The sequence below is a fragment of the Tachysurus vachellii genome, chromosome 18 (assembly GCF_030014155.1).
Source record: "Tachysurus vachellii isolate PV-2020 chromosome 18, HZAU_Pvac_v1, whole genome shotgun sequence".
Classification (NCBI taxonomy): domain Eukaryota; kingdom Metazoa; phylum Chordata; class Actinopteri; order Siluriformes; family Bagridae; genus Tachysurus; species Tachysurus vachellii.
The window spans coordinates 19,173,211-19,194,864 of NC_083477.1; the positions used below are offsets into that span (position 1 = coordinate 19,173,211).

The 21,654-nt window shown below is 40.0% G+C and overlaps 1 pseudogene and 6 gene segments (V, D, J or C); all 7 read left to right on the forward strand.

Moving 5' to 3' along the window:
• Positions 1–3,849: 3,849 nt before the first annotated feature.
• Positions 3,850–4,291, forward strand: LOC132860969 (Ig heavy chain V region 914-like; the record flags this gene model as incomplete). The annotated part of the segment is given in 2 exon segments: positions 3,850–3,901; positions 3,996–4,291. Coding segments are annotated over 2 exon segments (348 nt in total), but the record flags the coding sequence as incomplete, so codon positions are not given.
• A 281-nt stretch (positions 4,292–4,572) lies between these two features.
• On the forward strand, positions 4,573–5,134 carry LOC132860786 (Ig heavy chain V region PJ14-like). The segment is given in 2 exon segments: positions 4,573–4,733; positions 4,827–5,134. Coding segments are annotated over 2 exon segments (408 nt in total).
• Positions 5,135–6,128: 994 nt separating this feature from the next.
• LOC132860788 (Ig heavy chain V region 914-like) lies at positions 6,129–6,580 on the forward strand. The segment is given in 2 exon segments: positions 6,129–6,174; positions 6,264–6,580. Coding segments are annotated over 2 exon segments (363 nt in total).
• A 5,809-nt stretch (positions 6,581–12,389) lies between these two features.
• Positions 12,390–12,750, forward strand: LOC132860976 (immunoglobulin heavy variable 1-46-like). The segment is given in 2 exon segments: positions 12,390–12,426; positions 12,500–12,750. Coding segments are annotated over 2 exon segments (288 nt in total).
• Positions 12,751–14,875: 2,125 nt separating this feature from the next.
• On the forward strand, positions 14,876–15,421 carry LOC132860789 (Ig heavy chain V region 914-like). The segment is given in 2 exon segments: positions 14,876–14,937; positions 15,033–15,421. Coding segments are annotated over 2 exon segments (429 nt in total).
• A 2,295-nt stretch (positions 15,422–17,716) lies between these two features.
• Positions 17,717–18,785, forward strand: LOC132860790 (Ig heavy chain V region 914-like; annotated as a pseudogene).
• Positions 18,786–19,283, forward strand: LOC132860791 (immunoglobulin heavy variable 3-74-like). The segment is given in 2 exon segments: positions 18,786–18,871; positions 18,979–19,283. Coding segments are annotated over 2 exon segments (345 nt in total).
• Positions 19,284–21,654: the final 2,371 nt, after the last annotated feature.

The window sequence follows — 21,654 nt, forward strand, 5'->3', positions numbered from 1 at the left end:
TGCGTCTGCAGGTTTTATGCGTTCAGGAGTCCAGAAGAGAACAAATGTCTGTGCTCTTATTAATAGAGAACAAAACTACTGGAATTAGAGGTGTAAGGATATATATACTGTAACTAATCATATAATCATTCAGTATCACCAGACAATAATCAGGGTAATGTATTCAGTCACTCGGTCATCATTAGGAAGTGTTTTGTTGGGTCAGAGTGCAGAATGAACGTCATGTTCGGTTACACAGTTTGATTATAATGTTCAGTGTAGTTCAGGAAAGCGTTAATTACATCACAACACGTTCATATCATTATTAATAATAACAAACAGCTGAATTATTTCCCACATTAAATTGATATGGAGATGAAACGGGGTGTGAGTGTGATTAACAGCTGCAGAGTTGCACTCAACACAGCAATGTTTTGTCTGAAACACATGATGTTTTTATATCTCTAGTGGGTGTGTCATGCAAACCAAATCCTGTGTTTGAACCATTTATGCTGAAACATTCAGCCCAACAACATAGCAGCAGTTTGTGTTCATTTACAGCAGCAGGAATCTGTATCTGTTCCTAGTGTTTCGAGCCCTTTGTCATTTTTTCCCTTAATAAGCCCCTGTTTGTTATCAGTGCATACGGGTCTTTTTATCCTTTAAGACACCCCTGTTTCCTGACACAAGGTTTCTTCCTCATATCATCTTAAAAAAAGTTCTTGACACATTGCCTCAGACTTGCTCATTAAGCATCAATTTTAGAGATAAATATTTATCTCACTTTTAAACTTAATTTTTTTTTTTTTTTGTATTTTTCTCTAAAAGCTGCTTTGAGACAATATCTATTGTTAAATGTGCTATACAAATGAATTAAATTGAACTGACAGATTGACAACTATAGAAGTAGATGTTAACTAAGCTAGAAAAAGAGCTCAGTGCCATAATCATTGAGACTAATATTGATTTCCCAATTAACTGATTAGAAATCTAAATCCAAATGATTTACTATGTTACTGCTGATACTGTATCTGAGTGTTTTCTCTCTTTTAAACCTTGCTGATGAAAATGTTCAGTTTCTGAATTCCTCCATTTTTTTAAATTTTCTTTTTTTTTTACTGACAGCCAGAACATTTTTTATAATATTTTGTATCTCCACCTGTAGGGGGCAGCAGCTGCTTGTTTTTGTGAAGGATTCTATGAAATCTAACAGCTGAAGTGTGTTTATGCAAATTCACCCTGTTATAAAATAACAGCCTCTTGCTCACCCCAAGTTTGTGACACACGACTGAATCAAAGAGCATGATGATGGGGCTGAGGGTCACTCAGTACTACATCTTTGTTATAATGTTAACCAAAGGTACCTGAGACTTCTGTACTGTTTATTTCTTCCCTCAGAATATCTTGACTGTGTTGATGATGATCTTTGTTATGTTTTATCTGCTAGGTGTCAGCAGTGATGAGATCAGACTGGACCAGTCTCCTGCTGTGGTAAAGAGACCTGGAGAAACTGTGAAGATCTCCTGTAAGATAAATGGATATTCAATGACAAGCTACAACATACACTGGATCAGACAGAAACCAGGGAAAGCTCTGGAATGGCTTGGCAGGATGGATACAGGCAAAAATGCACCAATATATGCAGAGACTGTGAAGAACCAGCTCACTTTAACAGAAGACGTCTCAGCAAGCACACAGTACTTAGAGGCCAAGACCCTGAGGACAGAGGACACTGCGGTTTATTACTGCGCCCGAAGTCCCACAGTGACTGGAGCTGAGGAAGCAGCTGTACAAAAACCAGACACACATTGTAACTGAACTAACTAAAGTGGCTTCACTTATAATTCATAGAGAGATAAACACTCTGTATCTGTTTTCTACTCCAATTATCTATAAATATATCTGGCTATAACTCAAATGTGGGTGTGGCATAAACTAGTTTTTTAAAAATATACATTTTTCATACATTTCTATGCTCCTGAAAACACTGGAAAACCCACAGGTAGAAATAACAGCTCTGTCAGCATGCTGTGTTAATGTGGTTCTGACTGTTCCTCAAACCAACAAACTAGTAGACATCCCAGTCCCAATACACACTGTAATACACACATCCCAGTCCCAATACACACTGTAATACACACATCCCAGTCCCAATACACACTGTAATACACACATCCCAGTCCCAATACACACTGTAATACACACATCCCAGTCTCAATACACACTGTAATACACACATCATAGTCCCAATACACACTGTAATATACACATCCCAGTCTCAATATACACAGCTTTATTCTAGAAATGTAACTAACACCTTCTGAACACAGAAACTGTGACTGTATCGTGTAAGGCTCATTTTAGACGATTGTTGATTGAACATGTTCAGTTCAGTTAATCACAGAGACACGTTAGTGTTTTGTTCATTTCACTCTAAGACCAATTCTTCTAAGAGGAAGAACGTTAATGTATAAATGAGTAAACCTGAGACTTCAAGACCATGATGATGCATTTCATGCAAATCCTCCACTTGTGTCTCTTACATTAAGGAGGTCTGTGTGAGTGTGTGTGTGTGTGTAGTGAGGAGGAGGAGAGCAGCTGAGCATTTTACTTCACTTCACATTTATATCAACAACAATGCTGTCATTATCAGTGTTGCTGCTGCTTTCAGCTACTTTCTGTACGTCTCCGTGTCGGCTGAATGAATTTAGATTTAATTCTCGTTTCGTGAAAAAGACTTGATGACTTTTGATGATGTTCTGTCGCTCTTATTCACAGGTGGTGTTGGAGGTGTGGAGCTCACTCAGACAGACTCTGTGCTGGTGAAGCCTGGAGAGTCGTTCTCCATCTCTTGTAAGATCTCAGAGTCGAGTTATTGTATTAACTGGATACGGCAACCTGCTGGAAAAGCACTGGAATGGCTCGGATATCTGTGTAGCGGTGATAGCACTTATCTCAAAGACACAATGAAGAGCAAGATCAGTCTCAGCCAGGACAAATCCAGCAGCACAGTTTATTTAAGAGGACAAAACTTTCAGGTCGAGGACACGGCTGTGTATTACTGTGCCAAAGACACACAACACTACAAACTCATTGAAGCCCTGTACAAAAACATCCCTGGTCATTTTCCTCTCTCTGCAGTACACATGTCCCCAGAGAGGTCTGGTATATATGAGCTAGCAGAGCTAAGACACTTCTGTAGTTCAAAGATATCTACATAAGGTTTCATCTTTGTCTCAACATTAAATTAAATTGTTGTCCTGAACACAAGTGAATACACAGTTAATCCATCATTAATACAACACCAATCTATTCCAAAGCTTTTGTGCAGCTTCCTAAAGTGGATGTCAGTGTAACACACAATTAAAGCTATTATTATGATTATAATTGTCTGTGTGTTTTTATGCCTCTAGATGTCAGTCTTTGTAAAGAAAATCTTTTAAGTCTATTTGAACACATTCATTGTCTCTATCTTTAAACACTCTAATCGTTCTCCAGCTTCATTTAACTCACTGGACAGATTTATAAATGATTTAAATAATAAATGCTGAATGAGTCGGATCAGGAAAGTTCATGTATTTATGTCAATCTCAGTGCAAGAAAAATTCTAATTCAAAGCCAAGCAACAGGAGTGTTAGGGAGCGTTAACTAATACTACAAACAGAACAGTTAGTGACCTGACAATGTGAAACTTACAGAAATAGTTTTCTCCTCTCGTCTGTTCCTCTGTGGATGTTTTTATATCTCTAGTGGGTGTGTCATGCAAACCAAATCCTGTGTTTGAACCATTTATGCTGAAACATTCAGCCCAACAACATAGCAGCAGTTTGTGTTCATTTACAGCAGCAGGAATCATTTTAATTCTTTGAGATGGGACTAGGCAGAGTTTTGAGTTACTTTACTCTAGTAATCTTCATTCAATGTTAGTATTATTATTTATTTCCTATAGAGAAATGACTTAATTTTCTATTTTTCTTCTTTTTTACTTTAACACCTATCTCTTTGTGATCTTGCAGATTCCTGCAGTCAGACACTGATCGAGTCTGATCCAGTGATCATCAAACCTGATCAGTCTCATAAACTGACCTGCACAGCCTCTGGATTAGACATTAGTGGCTATTACTTGGCTTGGATCAGACAGGCACCTGGAAAAGGGCTGGAATGGGTTGCAAGCATCTACAGTAGTAGTAGCATATATTACTCCAGTGCTGTAAAGGGCCGCTTCACCATCTCCAGAGACGACAGTAAGAAGCAGGTGTATCTGCAGATGAACAGCATGAGGACAGAAGACACTGCAGTTTATTACTGCGCCCGTCACACACAGTGATACTTCCCCTTAGACATCAGTACAAAAACACAGACTTACTATAGACACATGACAAACCCACATTTTCAGGTGGCAGTTAAATGATGTGAATCACAATTTTAGATCAATTATAGCATAAATATTTTGAGAAAACATTTTTACAACTCCAAAGACAATGTTCCAAATATAAAATCTTGTTGAAAGTTGAGTTTATAAACCAACACATCCTCCATCAGATGAATCTCCTCCTCATGATTTAAATTCATTTCAGATACATTCTCCTCCCATCATCAGCAGATAAACAAATCCAAGTGTCAGAGCTGGATCTCACTCTATTTATATGATGTGATGGTGTCTGTTAAACTTTGGAGAACAGAGAAGACTCCAGTCCAAACAACACACACCATGTTCTCTACATCTCTACTGCAACTGCTGGCAGCTGCTTCTTGTGAGTGCTTTATCAAATTCATTCATTTACTAGATGAAGAATAAAGGTGCAGCATATATTGTGTGAGATATCACCATGTGTTTTCCTCCACAGATGTGCATGGTGAGGAACTGACTCAGCCTGCGTCCATGACAGTCCAGCCAGGCCAGAGTCTCTCCATCCAGTGCAAGGTTTCATATTCAGTTACAAGCTACACTACAGATTGGATTCGACAACCTGCAGGAAAAGCTCTGGAATGGATTGGATACATCAGAAGTGCTGGGAGTACAGCTTACAGTGAGAAACTGAAAAATAAGTTCAGCATCTCCAGAGACACTTCTACTAACACAATAACAATTGGAGGACAGAACATGCAGACTGAAGACACAGCTGTGTATTACTGCGCTTGTTACACACAGTGAGACAGAATAGTGGATTCCTCTTACAAAAATCTTATGAGACATGTTACAGACATCCTCTCAGTGTAACTAATAAATCATCTCAGTCACACTTTCACTTTCTTCCACTGGAATGAAGTCAGAATCGTTTTCAGCATTTTAAAACACAGTCACACAAAGTCATTTTTAAATAAAAAAGAAAACATTATTGAAAGAGTCTTCATTCTGAACCATTATTAATCCCTTCATTTTACAGGATTTTTAACCAGCAGTTGGAATCAGTGTTTAATGAGTGGATTCAGGAATAATACAGCATGTTTCCAGCAGTGTGTTGTGTTTAACACATAGTCTGAGGTTCAATAACTGAAACAACTGAAGGAGGCAGCAGAGCTCAACAAATAAAGTGAAAAAAGTGAATCCACAAACTGCATTCTGTATGAGACTCATTCAGTATCAGTCATTATCAGACAAATATCTACATTTTCTCTTCTTTTTCACTCTTTCCATAATGTGTGATTAGTTATCTGGGTTGTTAAACACAGGTTGGACAAATAAAAACACTATAATTTATGTAACTACATCCTCCTGTGGTTGTGAGGTTTCTCAGTAACATGACAAGATGTATTTTATAATGCTGTTATAATGTAAGGTTCTAAATTAAATATAGCAATGCATGTATATAAAATAACTTCCTGATTTAAATGAATAATAATTTCTGTGAGTTTTCTTATTATAAATTCACCTGAAAACACCTGATAGCGTATAAACTTACTCATTAACACCTGCCTTAAGCTTCTTATTGGTTCAAACATAAACTCAAGCTGCAGTGATAGATATCTCTAAAAAATACAGACATGTTTATAAGATGAGGAGGTTTTCTCATTTATATTTATATATATAAGAATCCATCCCATGTTGACCCTAAGATAAGGAGTGTCTCTATGCAAATGTCATTCTCTGTTATATATTTAAGCAACAAAGACCAAGAGCTTTTACTTCTTTTGCTCCAACACCCACCATGATCTCTACATCCCTACTGCTGCTGCTGCTGGCAGCCGTACACTGTAAGTGTTTTTACATTTGACATGTAATACAGTTTTGGTTCCTTAAAGCTTTTTGCTTTTACATCATTAAAATAACTTTTCTTTAACAGGTGTTCACAGTGTTGAGCTGATCCAGACCGGATCCACAGTATTAACTCCTGGTCAGTCACTGACTCTGACCTGTAAAGTGTCTGGATATTCAGTAACTGATTACAGCTACTGTACAGACTGGATACAACAACCTGCAGGAAAAACTCGGGAGTGGATTGGACGTATATGTAGTGGTGGGGGCACTGCCTACAGTGAGAAACTGAAAAGCAGGTTTCAGGTTTCCAGAGACACGTCCAGCAGCACAGTGACATTAACAGGACAGAACATGCAGACTGAAAACACAGCTGTGTATTACTGCGCTCGTTACTCACAATGAGACGAATAAACAACATCCCTGTACAAAAACTTCTCATTCAGTGTGACACAAGACACAACACTAATCTATCCGAGTCTAAATAAAAAACAATAATCCTGCAAATGATCACAGAAAGTTTCAAGCTAGTTATTTGTTTAAGTTCATTTAAATCCATAATATTTATTGCTGCAGATCATAAAGACTATTATAATAATATCACAATCCTGAACTTTAGATACTGTTGTATTTTTAACTAATAATAATCCCATCAACAAATTAGAATTTGTGTGAGAAAGTGTGAAAGTGTGATTATTCCATGACTATAGAAAGGTAAAACTTGTTCTATTATCATAATCCCAATCTTCTCAGTCATAGATAATAATCCTCAAAGGTAAATTTTGTATATAATTCTTGATGGCTGTTTCTACATATGATTCACATTTCCTCCATCAGATGAATCTCCTCCTCATGATTTAAATACATTTCAGATTCATTCTGGTTTGACTGGTTTGAGTGCCCAGGATTCTGCTTTTTATTTATTGTGCTAGACATCATAGTGGTACAAACATGTTAATGAGCCATCCAAAATCTTTCCATAGATGTAGTAAAGAAAAAAAGTGCATTCAATATAGAGGCCATTTTCACAAGATCTGTAGGTGGTGGAAAGGCTTAACAAATATGCTGTAACAGTTTAGGTTTCCTTAAATTACAACATATCCTCAGTCAGATCTCGATACTCCATAATTTCAGTGTGTTTCTGTTAGACAATGAACACTGAGACTGTCACTTATAAACAAATTCCCACAAAGGAACAATAAATAGGGAAATAAATAACATTGATAGAAAAATAGTCGACTTTCAATTCATGATTATTGAATACATACATTTCACAAAAGTTCTACAACATTAACTGTTAGTTTAAATGTAAAAAGAGTTCACCATATTCTTTTTTAATTAATTAATAAATAAATCGGAACCATTCAGAGATTGCTGCTGTTTAAGAGGAAAAGTGATCATATCAGGCTGAATAATCAGTGGTATTAATTCCATCCATCCATCCATTTTCTACCGCTTATCCGGGGCCGGGTCGCGGGGGCAGCAGTCTAAGCAGGGATGCCCAGACTTCCTTCTCCCCAGACACTTCCTCCAGCTCTTCCGGGGGAATACCGAGGCGTTCCCAGGCCAGCCGAGAGACATAGTCCCTCCAGCGTGTCCTAGGTCTTCCCCGGGGCCTCCTCCCGGTTGGACATGCCCGGAACACCTCCCCAGGGAGGCGTCCAGGAGGCATCCGAAACAGATGCCCGAGCCACCTTAGCTGACTCCTCTCGATGTGGAGGAGCAGCGGCTCTACTCTGAGCTCCTCCCGGGTGACCGAGCTCCTCACCTTGTCTCTAAGGGAGCGCCCAGCCACCCTGCGGAGGAAACTCATTTCAGCCGCCTGTATCCGGGATCTTGTCCTTTCGGTCATGACCCAAAGCTCATGACCATAGGTGAGGGTAGGAACGTAGATCGACTGGTAAATAGAGAGCTGAGCCTTGCGGCTCAGCTCTTTCTTCACCACAACAGACCGGTATATCGACCGCATCACTGCAGAAGATGCACCGATCCGCCTGTCGATCTCCCGCTCCATCCTTCCCTCACTCGTGAACAAGACCCCAAGATACTTAAACTCCTCCACTTGAGGCAGGAGCTCTCCACCAACCTGAAGGGGACAAGCCACCCTTTTCCGGTTGAGAACCATGGCCTCGGACTTGGAGGTGCTGATTCTCATCCCCGCCGCTTCACACTCGGCTGCAAACCGTCCCAGTGCACGCTAAAGGTCCTGATTTGAGGAAGCCAACAGGACAACATCATCTGCAAAAAGCATAGACGAAATCCTGTGGTCCCCAAACCGGACTCCCTCCAGCCCCCGACTGCGCCTAGAAATCCTGTCCATATAGATAATGAACAGGACCGGTGACAAAGGGCAGCCCTGCCGGAGTCCAACATGCACCGGGAACAAGTCTGACTTACTGCCGGCAATGCGAACCAAACTCCTGCTCCGGTCATATAGGGACCGGACAGCCCTTAGCAGAGGGCCCCGGACCCCATACTCCCAGAGCACCCCAGGTCACAGGTCAAAACGAGGGACACAGTCGAATGCCTTCTCCAGATCCACAAAGCACATGTGGACTGGTTGGGCAAACTCCCATGAACCCTCCAGCAACCTGGCGAGGGTATAGAGATGGTCCAGTGTTCCACGACCGGGACGAAACCCGCATTGTTCCTCCTGAATCCGAGGTTCGACTATCGGCCGAATTCTCCTCTCCAGTACCCTGGCATAGACTTTTCCGGGGAGGCTGAGGAGTGTGATCCCCCTGTAGTTGGAACACACCCTCCGGTCCCCCTTCTTAAACAGAGGGACCACCACCCCAGTCTGCCAGTCCAGAGGCACTGTCCCATGCAGCCTCCATGCGACTTTGCAGAGGCGTGTCAACCAAGACAGCCCCACAACATCCAGAGACTTGAGGTACTCAGGGCGGATCTCATCCACCCCCGGTGCCTTGCCACCGAGGAGCTTCTCAACTACCTCAGTGACCTCAGCTTGGGGGATCGATGAGTCCACAACTGAGCCCTCGGCCTCTGCTTCCTCAATGGAAGACATGTCGGTGGGGTTGAGGAGAACCTCGAAGTACTCCTTCCACCGTCCGAGGATGTCCCCAGTCGAAGTCAGCAGATTCCCACTCCCACTGTAAACAGCGTGAGCAGGGCACTGCTTCCCCCTCCTGAGGCGCCGGACGGTTTGCCAGAATTTCTTCGAGGCCAACCGATAGTCCTTCTCCATGGCCTCACCGAACTCCTCCCAGACCCAAGTTTTTGCCTCCGCAACCACCCAGGCTGAAGCTCGCTTTGCCCCCCGGTACCTATCAGCTGCCTCCGGAGTCCCCCGAGCCAACCAGGCTTGATAGGACTCCTTCTTCAGCTTGACGGCATCCCTTACTTCCAGGGTCCACCACCGGGTTCGGGGATTGCCGCCACGACAGACACCAGAGACCTTACGGCCACAGCTCCGAGCGGCTGCGTCGACAATGGAGGTGGAGAACATGGTCCACTCGGACTCAATGTCACCAACCTCCCTCAGGATCTAGTTGAAGCTCTGCCGGAGGTGGGAGTTGAAGTTCTCTCTGACTGGAGACTCTGTCAAACGTTCCCAGCAGACCCTCACAGTACGTTTGGGTCTGCCAAGTCTGTCCAACTTCCTCCCCCGCCATCGGATCCAACTCGCCATTAGGTGGTGATCAGTTGACAGCTCAGCCCCTCTCTTCACCCGAGTGTCCAAGACATACGGCCGGAGGTCAGATGAAACAACCACAAAATCGATCATCGACCTCCGACCTAGGGTGTCCTGGTGCCATGTATACTGATGGACACCCTTATGCTTGAACATGGTGTTCGTTATGGACAAACTGTGACTAGCACAGAAGTCCAATAACAGAACACCACTCGGGTTCAGGTCGGGGGGGCCGTTCCTCCCAATCACGCCCCTCCAGGTGTCAAAGTCGCTGCCCCCATGAGCGTTGAAGTCCCCCAGTAGAACGATGGAGTCCCCGGTTGGAGCACTTTCCAGCACCCCTTCCAGAGACGCCAAAAAGGTCGGGTACTCTACACTGCCATTTGGCCCGTAAGCACAAATAACAGTGAGAGACCTATCCCCGACCCGCAGGCGCAGGGAAACGACCCTCTCGTTCACCGGGCTGAACTCCAACACATGGTTGCTGAGCTGGGGGGCTATGAGCAAGCCCACACCAGCCCGCCGCCTCTCACCGCGGGCAACTCCAGAGTAGTAGAGAGTCCAGCCTCTCTCAAGGAGTTGGGTTCCAGAGCCCAAGCTGTGCAGGAAGGCAAGCCCAACTATCTCTAGTCGGTATCTATCAACCTCCCGCACCAGCTCAGGCTCCTTTCCCCCCAGCAAGGTGACATTCCATGTCCCTAGAGCCAGATTCCGTGTCCGGGGATTGGGTTGCCGAGGCCCCCGCCTTTGACTGCCACCCAATCCACATTGCACCAGCCCCTTACGGTCCCTCCTGCAGGTGGTGGGCCCACAGGAGATCGGCCCCACGTCGCTCCTTCGGGCTGAGCCCGGCCGGGCCCCGTGGGGTAAGACCCGGCCACCAGGCGCTCGCATGCGAGCCCCAACCCTGGGCCTGGCTCCAGAGTGGGTCCCCGGTTGCGCCATACCGGGCGACGTCACGGACCTTGTTATTAAATCACTCATAAGGGGTATTTGAACCGCTCTTGGTCTGGCCTGTCACCCAGGACCTGTTTGCCTTGGGAGACCCTACCAGGGGCAGAAAGCCCCAGACAACATAGCTCCTAGGATCATTCAGGCACGCAAACCCCTCAACCACAATAAGGTGGCGGTTCGAGGAGGGGAGGTTATAACATAATTATAAAAAAAAAAAATTAAATAAAAATGATAAATCGGTATAAAGTAAAATTAAAGTCTTATTTTTATTTGTATTGAAATTTTAAAACAGGATTTTATTCTTTAAAAGTGTTAAAACTATTATTTCTGAATGTCTTTTTTTCTGACTTTGAATGTATAAGCTCTCACTATGTTCACTATTACTTTATATGCATAAGAAAAGTGCTGCTATCTAACAGGTGATGTGCCGAACACAGGAAAGTGATGTACTTATTCTTTATGGTGTATAATTTTTGTAATATTTGTTAAGCAGTTAACCAGACTGCAAAAGTCTACATATTTTAAAGAAAGACTTTTAATCATGCACTTCAGGTAGTTTCATATACATGTCTGTAATAAGTGTAATAATTACAGTATATGACAATAATAGGATGTCCAGCATTTTAAATATTATAGACATAAAATGAAACATTCGCAGGTAAGTCTCTGTCTCCTTGCTCCTCTCTCTTTTTCTCATCAAGTCAGGTGCTAAACCTGCCTGTATGTTTAGAAGAACAAAATAAACAAACTGATCACTTTCTTTATTTTAGCATGCTTCACCATATTTACAATTACACACATGTAAGTGGTTGCATTGAAGTGATAACTTATTACATTTAAAATGAAACTGTGAATTGTCTTATAAGATATAAGTGTAATTAGAACACTTAAATAATCTTTTAGAAAGCTCATTTTTTAGTTCAAAATAATGTCACAGAAGCACACTTCACAGAGAGTAAAGAAAAGCTCCATTATAAAGACTCTGTTATAAATGACCTCATTTACCATTGTGCCACTAGAGGGCAGTCTGTACAAACTCAACCATCTCCATCTGTTTCCTTCTGCACATTTAGGCAATCTCTCTTTTCACATTCTGCTCTGACTGCATCCAGCATCATGACACTCAGATTAAACTCAGTTACATAAAATGTCTGTGGTGACCTGTTTAGTGTTGGTCAGTAAATAAGGCTCTTTATTATGGAAAACCTGATTTCATGGAAAATTCTTGTGGAGTCAAACGAGCGAAAGGAATGATTGTCTAATTTTATACAAACGAAAAAAAACCTGATTAAACATTTCATTTAAAATTTGAGACATTTTAGAGACATTTTTATTAAAATGATGTAAAGTTTTGTGGATAATTATAGGGTTCTCTGCTTCTACTAAATAGTGATATTGAAACAATTAGTTTCATCTAAAGTTATCTATCCAGTGAGCAGCGTGTGGTTGTGGATTGAACACCTCCATAGTGGTCATGGACGCTCCCTATTCAAATAGAGTGGTGTATAAACAACATGTTCTTGGCTGCTCTAGTTTACAGTGAGCTCTGTGAGAGATAACACTCCCATACACTTTAAATCTGGCTGAAGCAGAACTCAGAGAAGGATGATTTTAGGACAGTGTATTTTATTGCTAATTTCATGTATGTTTATGTTTTTTATGTGCTGATTATTAGCATTATAATCAGTATAAGATAACATTTCTTACTCTTCCAGATTCTTATGGACAGTCCCTGACCTCCTCTGATTCTGTGGTGAAGAGACCTGGAGAGTCGGTCACTCTGTCCTGTACTGTCTCCGGATTCTCAATGAGCTACTACATGCACTGGATCCGTCAGAAACCAGGACAAGGACTGGAGTGGATCGGGCTCATTGATGGTGGCACTGGCACAATATTCGCTCAGTCTCTACAGGGCCAGTTCTCCATCAATAAAGACATCAATAAAAACTTGCTGTACCTACTGTAGAAGTGAAGAGTCTGAAAGTTTATTACTGTGCACGAGAGTCACACTAGACACAACAGACTCCAGAGCTGTACAAAAACTTACACAAGCATGTCCTCGTGAGCTGTAAATATTCCCTCAGCAGGAAACTGCACCCCAGTGGCAATATCTGCTATCAGTCAAGCTGAATCCAGACACTTTACAGCCACTAGTTAAAGCCTGTCCAGTCGAGACAGTCACATGTACAAAATCAGCAACCCCCAAATTAACTGCAATAAAAACTATATTTCATTGAAAGATTTTGACGATAAATTGTATATAAATACACAATTCTATCTATTTTAACATATTCACTTTTCCTTTTTCTAAAAAAGCTCTAATCACGAACCAGCTTCACAGATAATGGCTTTTGGTTGGGATTACATTTTATAAATTCTACAATGATACGAACTTTTTGTTTGTGGTTTTTATAGAGGATTTAAATAACTGGCACAAAAAATGTAAAAAATGTGCAATAAGCAGCAGAAGTGTTATAAATATATATCATAAAAATAGCACTTAATGACTGGACAGGAAACTTTTTCTCTGCATTGCTATTTCGATGTGAAACTTTTTATATCTCTAGTGGGTGTGTCATGCAAATAAAATCCTGTGATTGAACCATTTATGCTGAAACATTCAGCCCAACAACATAGCAGCAGTTTGTGTTCATTTACAGCGGCAGGAATCATTTTAATTTTTTGAGATGGGACTAGACAGAGTTTTGAGTTACTTTACTCTAGCAATCTTCATTCAATGTTAGTATTATTATTTACTTCATATAGAGAAACATTTTAATGATTTTTCATTTTTCTTCTTTTTTAATTTAATATTCGTCTATTTCAGATTCCTGCAGTCAGACACTGATCGAGTCTGATCCAGTGATCATCAAATGGCTTGGATCAGACAGGTGCCTGGAAAAGGGCTGGAATGGCTTGCAAACATAAAATATGATAGTAGTAGCATAAATTACTCCAATGCTGTTAAGGGCCGCTTCACCATCTCCAGAGACAACAGTAAGAAGCAGGTGTATCTGCAGATGAACAGCATGAGGACAGAAGACACTGCAGTTTATTATTGCGCCCATCACACACAGTGACAGATGAGGCTGCAGATCTGTACATAAATCGCTTCATATAAAGAGTCATTGCTTTTTTCTATCCTAGTCACTTCAGAACATATTATTAAGGAATTTATTACATTTATTATAAGAGAAAGACAGCAACCTTCTTCAAAATATGAAATAAAAAGCATTTGGATCACCTGCAGTTAAGGCCAGCGTTTGTCTCAGCTCCTTGTCCCCTCCTTTTGTACAGGGGAGACTTGTATCGTATGCGAGACAGATGTGAATTTAAAAAAATAAATAAAAAAGAACTAAAAACAAAAGCAGAAAGAAAGTGAAGTAATAAAGGGACAAGAAATACTTTAGACATGGCTAAGTAAAGAAAAACAAAAAAAAACAGACCCAAACCCTTCTCTAAAGCTTGATCTAAACTGTATATAAACCCTGCTTATCTGTTCTGAACTGTCCTGTAACAATAACACGACGTCCCCACATGTTTTATTCCTTCATCCTAGAATTTTCTAAATAAAAATATAAACATATAAATGTGCACGAGAGCCCCACTGACACAACAGATTCAGAAACGTACACCAGCACATCCTCCTGAGCTGTAAATATTCCCTCAGCAGGGACCTGCACCCCAATGACATTTATTAGATATTATAGTTCTCGATTTTATTTCTTCTTTTCTCAAAGTCCATTAACTCTCAATATTTCTCTTTTAAATTTTCAGATTTTTTTCTTTTCATTATCTCTGGATGGAAATTAAGGCTGAAGACAAACAAGAAAGTAAAATGAAGTAAAAACAAGGACAAAATTTTCATTAAATAGTGTTAAATTTCTTTTTTTTTAAAAAATAGTAAAAATGTTTTTGCTATTTAAATCTTTTCTTCACAATTTAATGGAAAATCTTTAAAGAAATGATGTGTTATAGAAATTCTGCCATATTAACTATAGGAAAAAAATATATAAACCATAATGTATGCAAATTGCACCATTCACAAGCAGATATAAAGACACTGCTAGGACACTGCAGTCTCTGTGTTTGGTTGCATACAGCAGAGGAATCATGAGCTGGTCTTTTCTTCTTCTGATATCCTTTGTGCCCTGTGAGTAAACACGTGTCTCACACCGTACTCAACTTTTAATAGTTTTAATATGCTACATATTTCAGTCTGTGTTGAATCCACTCTCCTCTTTTCAGATGTGTGTTGCATCAGTTTGACCTCGTCTCCTGATGAGGTTAAACCTCCTGGAGAAACAGTGAAGTTGTCCTGTCAGATTTCTGGTTATGCCCTGACTGACTATGGTACAGCCTGGATCAGGCAACCTCCAGGAAAAAGCATGGAGTGGATCGGGATCATATGGGGTGGTGGAAGCATAAATAATGGAGCTTCCTTTAAAACTCGGTTCAGCATCTCCAGAGACACAAGCAGCAATGTGCTTTACTTAGAAATCAGCAGCCTGAAACCAGAGGACACGGCTGTTTACTACTGTGCAAAGACAGCCACAGCTATACAACTCAGTGGGAGGGGTGTACAAAAACTTAGAAGAAGCATCAACTTCAATCAAACTGACAAGTATACATTATAATGAGAATAAAGAGAATAATAAACTCTCTTTTACCAAATCACAGTCAAACAGATGCAAAGCCAATAGACAGTATTTCTTTTTGTCTTTTTTTTGTGCTTAAAGTGCTGTGTGTCATTTATTTTTTGTGTCTCTTTAAAATAAGCATCAATTATTAAACAGTGAAGTTTAACTAAACTACGCAACATGAGAACCATCACATCAAAACCTAACAAGTAAAAATATACAAAAATATTATTTATATAAACATATAAATGTGCACGAGAGCCCCACTGACACAACAGATTCAGAAACGTACACCAGCACATCCTCCTGAGCTGTAAATATTCCCTCAGCAGGGACCTGCACCCCAATGACATTTATTAGATATTATAGTTCTCGATTTTATTTCTTCTTTTCTCAAAGTCCATTAACTCTCAATATTTCTCTTTTAAATTTTCAGATTTTTTTCTTTTCATTATCTCTGGATGGAAATTAAGGCTGAAGACAAACAAGAAAGTAAAATGAAGTAAAAACAAGGACAAATATAGCTGCAAGCAGCGATGACGGGCCTTCGCACGTTTTTTCATCGCTATACGTGGCCTTCCAGAAAACAATGCACGGTGGGCAAGTGCATCAAGTGGGTAAATATCAGTGGACTATTTTATGTTGTTACTGACCCATTTGGGGACTGTAGGTAAATGAAACCCCACATTTTAGACAAATGGGGGCGCTAGTGAGCCACTTAAGAGACACACCTTTGTCTGACCTTTTTGTCCACACTTAACAGCCGACAAATGTGATGTATGTGTCAAATTTCAAGTTAATCTAAGCACGCCAAAAGCCTTAAATATGCCTGAAATAAAAGTCAAATTTGACACGATGCCATGGCAACAGTGTTTGAGATATCAAAAATCCCTTCGCAATTTCGCATCTGCAATATCTCTGCATCATGGTGGCCAAGTCTGGTCTCAATTACATGAATCCCCTAGGAGGAGTATTTAAAAGTTTACCGCATGCAGCTGACAAAAAATCCACCTTTGTGACTGACACACTTCCTGGGCCCTGTTGGTGGCGCTATACCCGGGACTCACAATAAGCACATCGATGCGATCGGAATCCTTGGCTGAACATACACACCGCGTGTCATTACAATAAGACATTTTTTGCTTTAGATATTAGACACTTTCTATTTCTCTGAATTCGCCTTAACTTTGTCGCCTCGCCATGGCAGCACCGTTCGAGATATCAAAAATCCCTTCGCAATTTAGCAAGTGCAATGTCTCGGCATCATGTTCACTATGTTTGATGTAAATCGCATGAATTCCCTAGGAGGAGTATTTAAAAGTTCACCACATGCAACTGTTGTGACTTACACACTTCCTGGTGCCTGTTGGTGGCGCTATGTCCGAGATTCACAATAGGCACATCGATGCGATCGGAATCCTTGGCCGAACATACACACCGCGTGTCATCCCAATGAGACATTTTTTGCTTTAGATATTAGACACTTCCTGTTTCTCTGAATTCGCCATAACTTTGTCGCCTCGCCATGGCAGCACCGTTCGAGATATCAAAAATCCCTTCGCAATTTAGCAAGTGCAATGTCTCGGCATCATGTTCACCACATTTGATGTCAATCGCATGAATTCCCTAGGAGGAGTATTTAAAAGTTCACCGCATGCACTTATAAAACAATCCAAAATGGCCGACTTCCTGTTGGGTGAAGCTCATAGTTTAGAGCGCGAAAGTTGTTCGAGTCGATGAGATCTATATGCGTACCAACTCTCGTACATGTGCGTACATAATTGCCCGATCTGTGCACCAATGTTTGTTTTTGCATTACAGGGGGCGCTACAGAGCCCCCCTGCCACGCCCGTATTCCAACCTTTGTCCAATCCTAGTGTCGCGCGACTCTGACGTGTCTGCCAAATTTCAAGAGTTTTCGAGCATGTTAAGGGACCCCAATTGGCCAATGTGTGGGAAAAAAATAAAAATAAAAAATAAATAATAAATAAATAAAAACATAATACTCCCGAGGAAAAACAATAGGGCGTCGCACCATTCGGTGCTCAGGCCCTAAAAATATCATTAAATAGTGTTACATTTATTTTTTTTTAAAAATAGTAAAAATGTTTTTGCTATTTAAATCTTTTCTTCACAATTTAATGGAAAATCTTTAAAGAAATGATGTGTTATAGAAATTCTGCCATATTAACTATAGGAAAAAAATATATAAACCATAATGTATGCAAATTTCACTATTCACAAGCAGATATAAAGACACTGCAAGGACACTGCTGTCTCTGTGTTTGGTTGCATACAGCAGAGGAATCATGAGCTGGTCTTTTCTTCTTCTGATATCCTTTGTGCCCTGTGAGTAAACACGTGTCTCACACCGTACTCAACTTTTAATAGTTTTAATATGCTACATATTTCAGTCTGTGTTGAATCCACTCTCCTCTTTTCAGATGTGTGTTGCATCAGTTTGACCTCGTCTCCTGATGAGGTTAAACCTCCTGGAGAAACAGTGAAGTTGTCCTGTCAGATTTCTGGTTATGCCCTGACTGACTATGGTACAGCCTGGATCAGGCAACCTCCAGGAAAAAGCATGGAGTGGATCGGGATCATATGGTGGTGGAAGCATAAATAATGGAGCTTCCTTTAAAACTCGGTTCAGCATCTCCAGAGACACGAGCAGCAATGTGCTTTACTTAGAAATCAGCAGCCTGAAACCAGAGGACACGGCTGTTTACTACTGTGCAAAGACAGCCACAGCTATACAACTCAGTGGGAGGGGTGTACAAAAACTTCATCAACTTCATGCAATCAAAGAAGCATCAACTTCAATCAAACTGACAAGTATACATTATAATGAGAATAAAGAGAATAATAAACTCTCTTTTACCAAATCACAGTCAAACAGATGCAAAGCCAATAGACAGTATTTCTTTTTGTCTTTTTTTTTGTGCTTAAAGTGCTGTGTGTCATTTATTTTTTGTGTCTCTTTAAAATAAGCATCAATTATTAAACAGTGAAGTTTAACTAAACTACGCAACACGAGTTGAACTATTTCAAAGTCAAATGCAAATGCATTTTTCATCCATCCACGTCATCAAAACCTAATAAGTAAAAATATACAAAAATATTATATATATATATATATATATATATATATATATATATATATATATATATATATATATATATATATATATATATATATACGCAAACCACACGACACATTTCCCTAACATTGATTAGTACATTCTCATCTTGTGTCTCAGGTTTTATTGCCTCTATAGTGGTCACAGACACACCCTATTCAAATAGATTAGGGTATAAACAGCATGATCGTGGTTGGACTGGTTATCATTGTGCTCTTTGATAACGCTTCTATATGTTTTAAAATCCTGTGTACACAAACTGTGAGAATGATTTTAGGATACTGTATTTTATTTGCTCTAATATCATGTAAGTTTTCAGAGGTGTTCACATGTCTACACTTGGAAAAGTAAAGATTTTATCACTACTGTTTCTCTCAGCAGTCTAACTTTAATTTATAATTCCCTTCTTTTCAGATTCATATGGACAGTCCCTGACTTCGTCTGCTTCTGTGGTGAAGAAACCAGGAGAGTCGGTCACTCTGTCCTGCACTGTGTCTGGAATCTCGCTTAGCTGGTTGCACTGGATCCATCAGAAACCAGGACAAGGACTGGAGTGGATCGGGCGTATTGATGCTGGCACTGGCACAATATTCGCTCAGTCTCTACAGGGCCAGTTCTCCATCAATAAAGACACCAGTAAAAACTTGCTGTACCTAGAAGTGAAGAGTCTGAAAGCTGAAGACACGGCAGTTTATTACTGTGCACGAGAGTCACACTGACACAACAGACTCCACAGCTGTACAAAAACTCACAAAAGCACATCCTTATGAGCTGTAAATATTCCCTCAGCAGGAAAATGCACCCCACTGGCAATATCAGTCAAGCTGAATCCAGCCACTTTACAGCCACTAGTTAAAGCCTGTACAGGTGAGACAGTCACATGTACAAAATCAGCCATGCCAAAAATGACTGCAATAAAAACTATATTTCAGTAAAAGTTCTTGACAATAAATTGTCTATAAAGATACCATTCTATCTATTTTAACATATTCACGTTTCCTTTTTCTATAAAAGCTCTAATCACGACCCAGATTCATTTAAACACCTGACAGATAATGGCTTTTTGTTGGGATTAAATTTTATAAATTCTACAATTATACTCACTTTTTGGTTTCATAGAGGATTTAAAAAAATAACTGACATTAAAAATGTATAAATGATAAATGGATTGATGTGCAATAAGCAGTAGGAGTGTAAGGTCACGTTAGCAAATACTACAAAAATAGCAGTTAATGACTTGACAGCAATCTTTTTCTCTGCATGGTTATTTCTATGTGAAACTTTTTATATCTCTAGTGGGTGTGTCATGCAAATAAAATCCTGTGTTTGAACCATTTATGCTGAAACATTCAGCCCAACAACATAGCAGCAGTTTGTGTTCATTTACAGCAGCAGGAATCATTTTAATTCTTTGAGATGGGACTAGACAGAGTTTTGAGTTACTTTACTCTAGTAATCTTCATTCAATGTTAGTATTATTATTTACTTCATATAGAGAAACATTTTAACGATTTTTAATTTTTCTTCTTTTTTAATTTAATATTCTTCTATTTCAGATTCCTGCAGTCAGACACTGATCGAGTCTGATCCAGTGATCATCAAACCTGATCAGTCTCATAAACTGACCTGCACAGCCTCTGGATTTAACTTTGGTGGCTCTTGGATGGCTTGGATCAGACAGGCACCTGGAAAAGGGCTGGAATGGCTTGCAAACATAAAATATGATAGTAGTAGCATAAATTACTCCAATGCTGTTAAGGGCCGCTTCACCATCTCCAGAGACAACAGTAAGATGCAGGTGTATCTGCAGATGAACAGTATGAGGACAGAAGACACTGCAGTTTATTACTGCGCCCGTGAACCACAGTGACACATGAGGCTGCAGATCTGTACATAAATCCCTTCATATAAAGAGGCATTGCTTTTTTCTATCCTAGTCACTTCAGAACATATTATTAAGCAATTTATTATAAGAGAAAGTCAGCAACTTTCTTTAAAATATGAAATAAAAAGTATTTTATGCTGACATTAATCAATGAAGCAGTGCTGAGTTTTTGGTTTTTGGAGGTTATGTACCTATAACTTAATAGGGCGCGCTACATCGCCGGCGGCCAGCAGAGGGCGACAGCAGCGCACATTGAGCGCGACGCTGCAGGAGATAAACTGCAGTTAAGGCCAGCGTTTGTCTCAGCTCCTCGTCCCCTCCTTTTGTACAGGGGTGACCTGTATCGTATGTGAGACAGATGTGAATTAAAAAAAATAAATAAAGATGAACTACAAACAAAAGCAGAAAGAAAGTGAAGGAATAAAAGGACAAGAAAGACGTTAGACATGGCTAAGTAAAGATAAACCAAAACAAAAAACAAACAGACCCAAACCCTTCTCTAAAGCTTGATCTAAACTGTATATAAACCCTGCTTATCTATTCTAAAATGTCCTGTAACAATAATAGGACATTGTTATTGTCATTTGTATCTTGTGTCCCTTTAAAATAAGCATCAATTATTAAACAGTTTAGTTTAACAAAACTACACAACACAAATTTAACCATTTTAGTGTCACACTGACACAACAGACTCCAGAGCAGTGAAAAAACGTACACAAAGACGTCCTCGTGATCTGTAAATATTCCCTCAGCAGGAAATGAAACCCCACATATGTAAAAAAGATGTATCTGCCATGTATTTAGCCATGTTAGTGTGCTTATATCTTCGACATAAGAGATAATGAGCAAATGCTTGAAAATTTGAGCTCCTTATATTTCATATTGCACGTAATAACTTAATGTCACTAATAAACTTTAGTAATGTAAAGTAGTAGTAGATAGTTGAAAGTAGTAGATAGTGTAATACACTAATCAATAAAAATCCTTAATACTATATATAATATTTATATATAAACGTTACTCACCTGAATCCAGTGAATGGCAGAAGTTAAAATTATAGATGTGGTTTTTGTTGTGTTGTATATCATTGTGATAACTACTACAGCGGCTACAGCTACGCCCACGGTGATTTACAGTGGGCCAAAAACCTCCACTAACAGTTGATCACAGAGGTCCCAAAATCCCCGAACTGTGTCTATGACTCA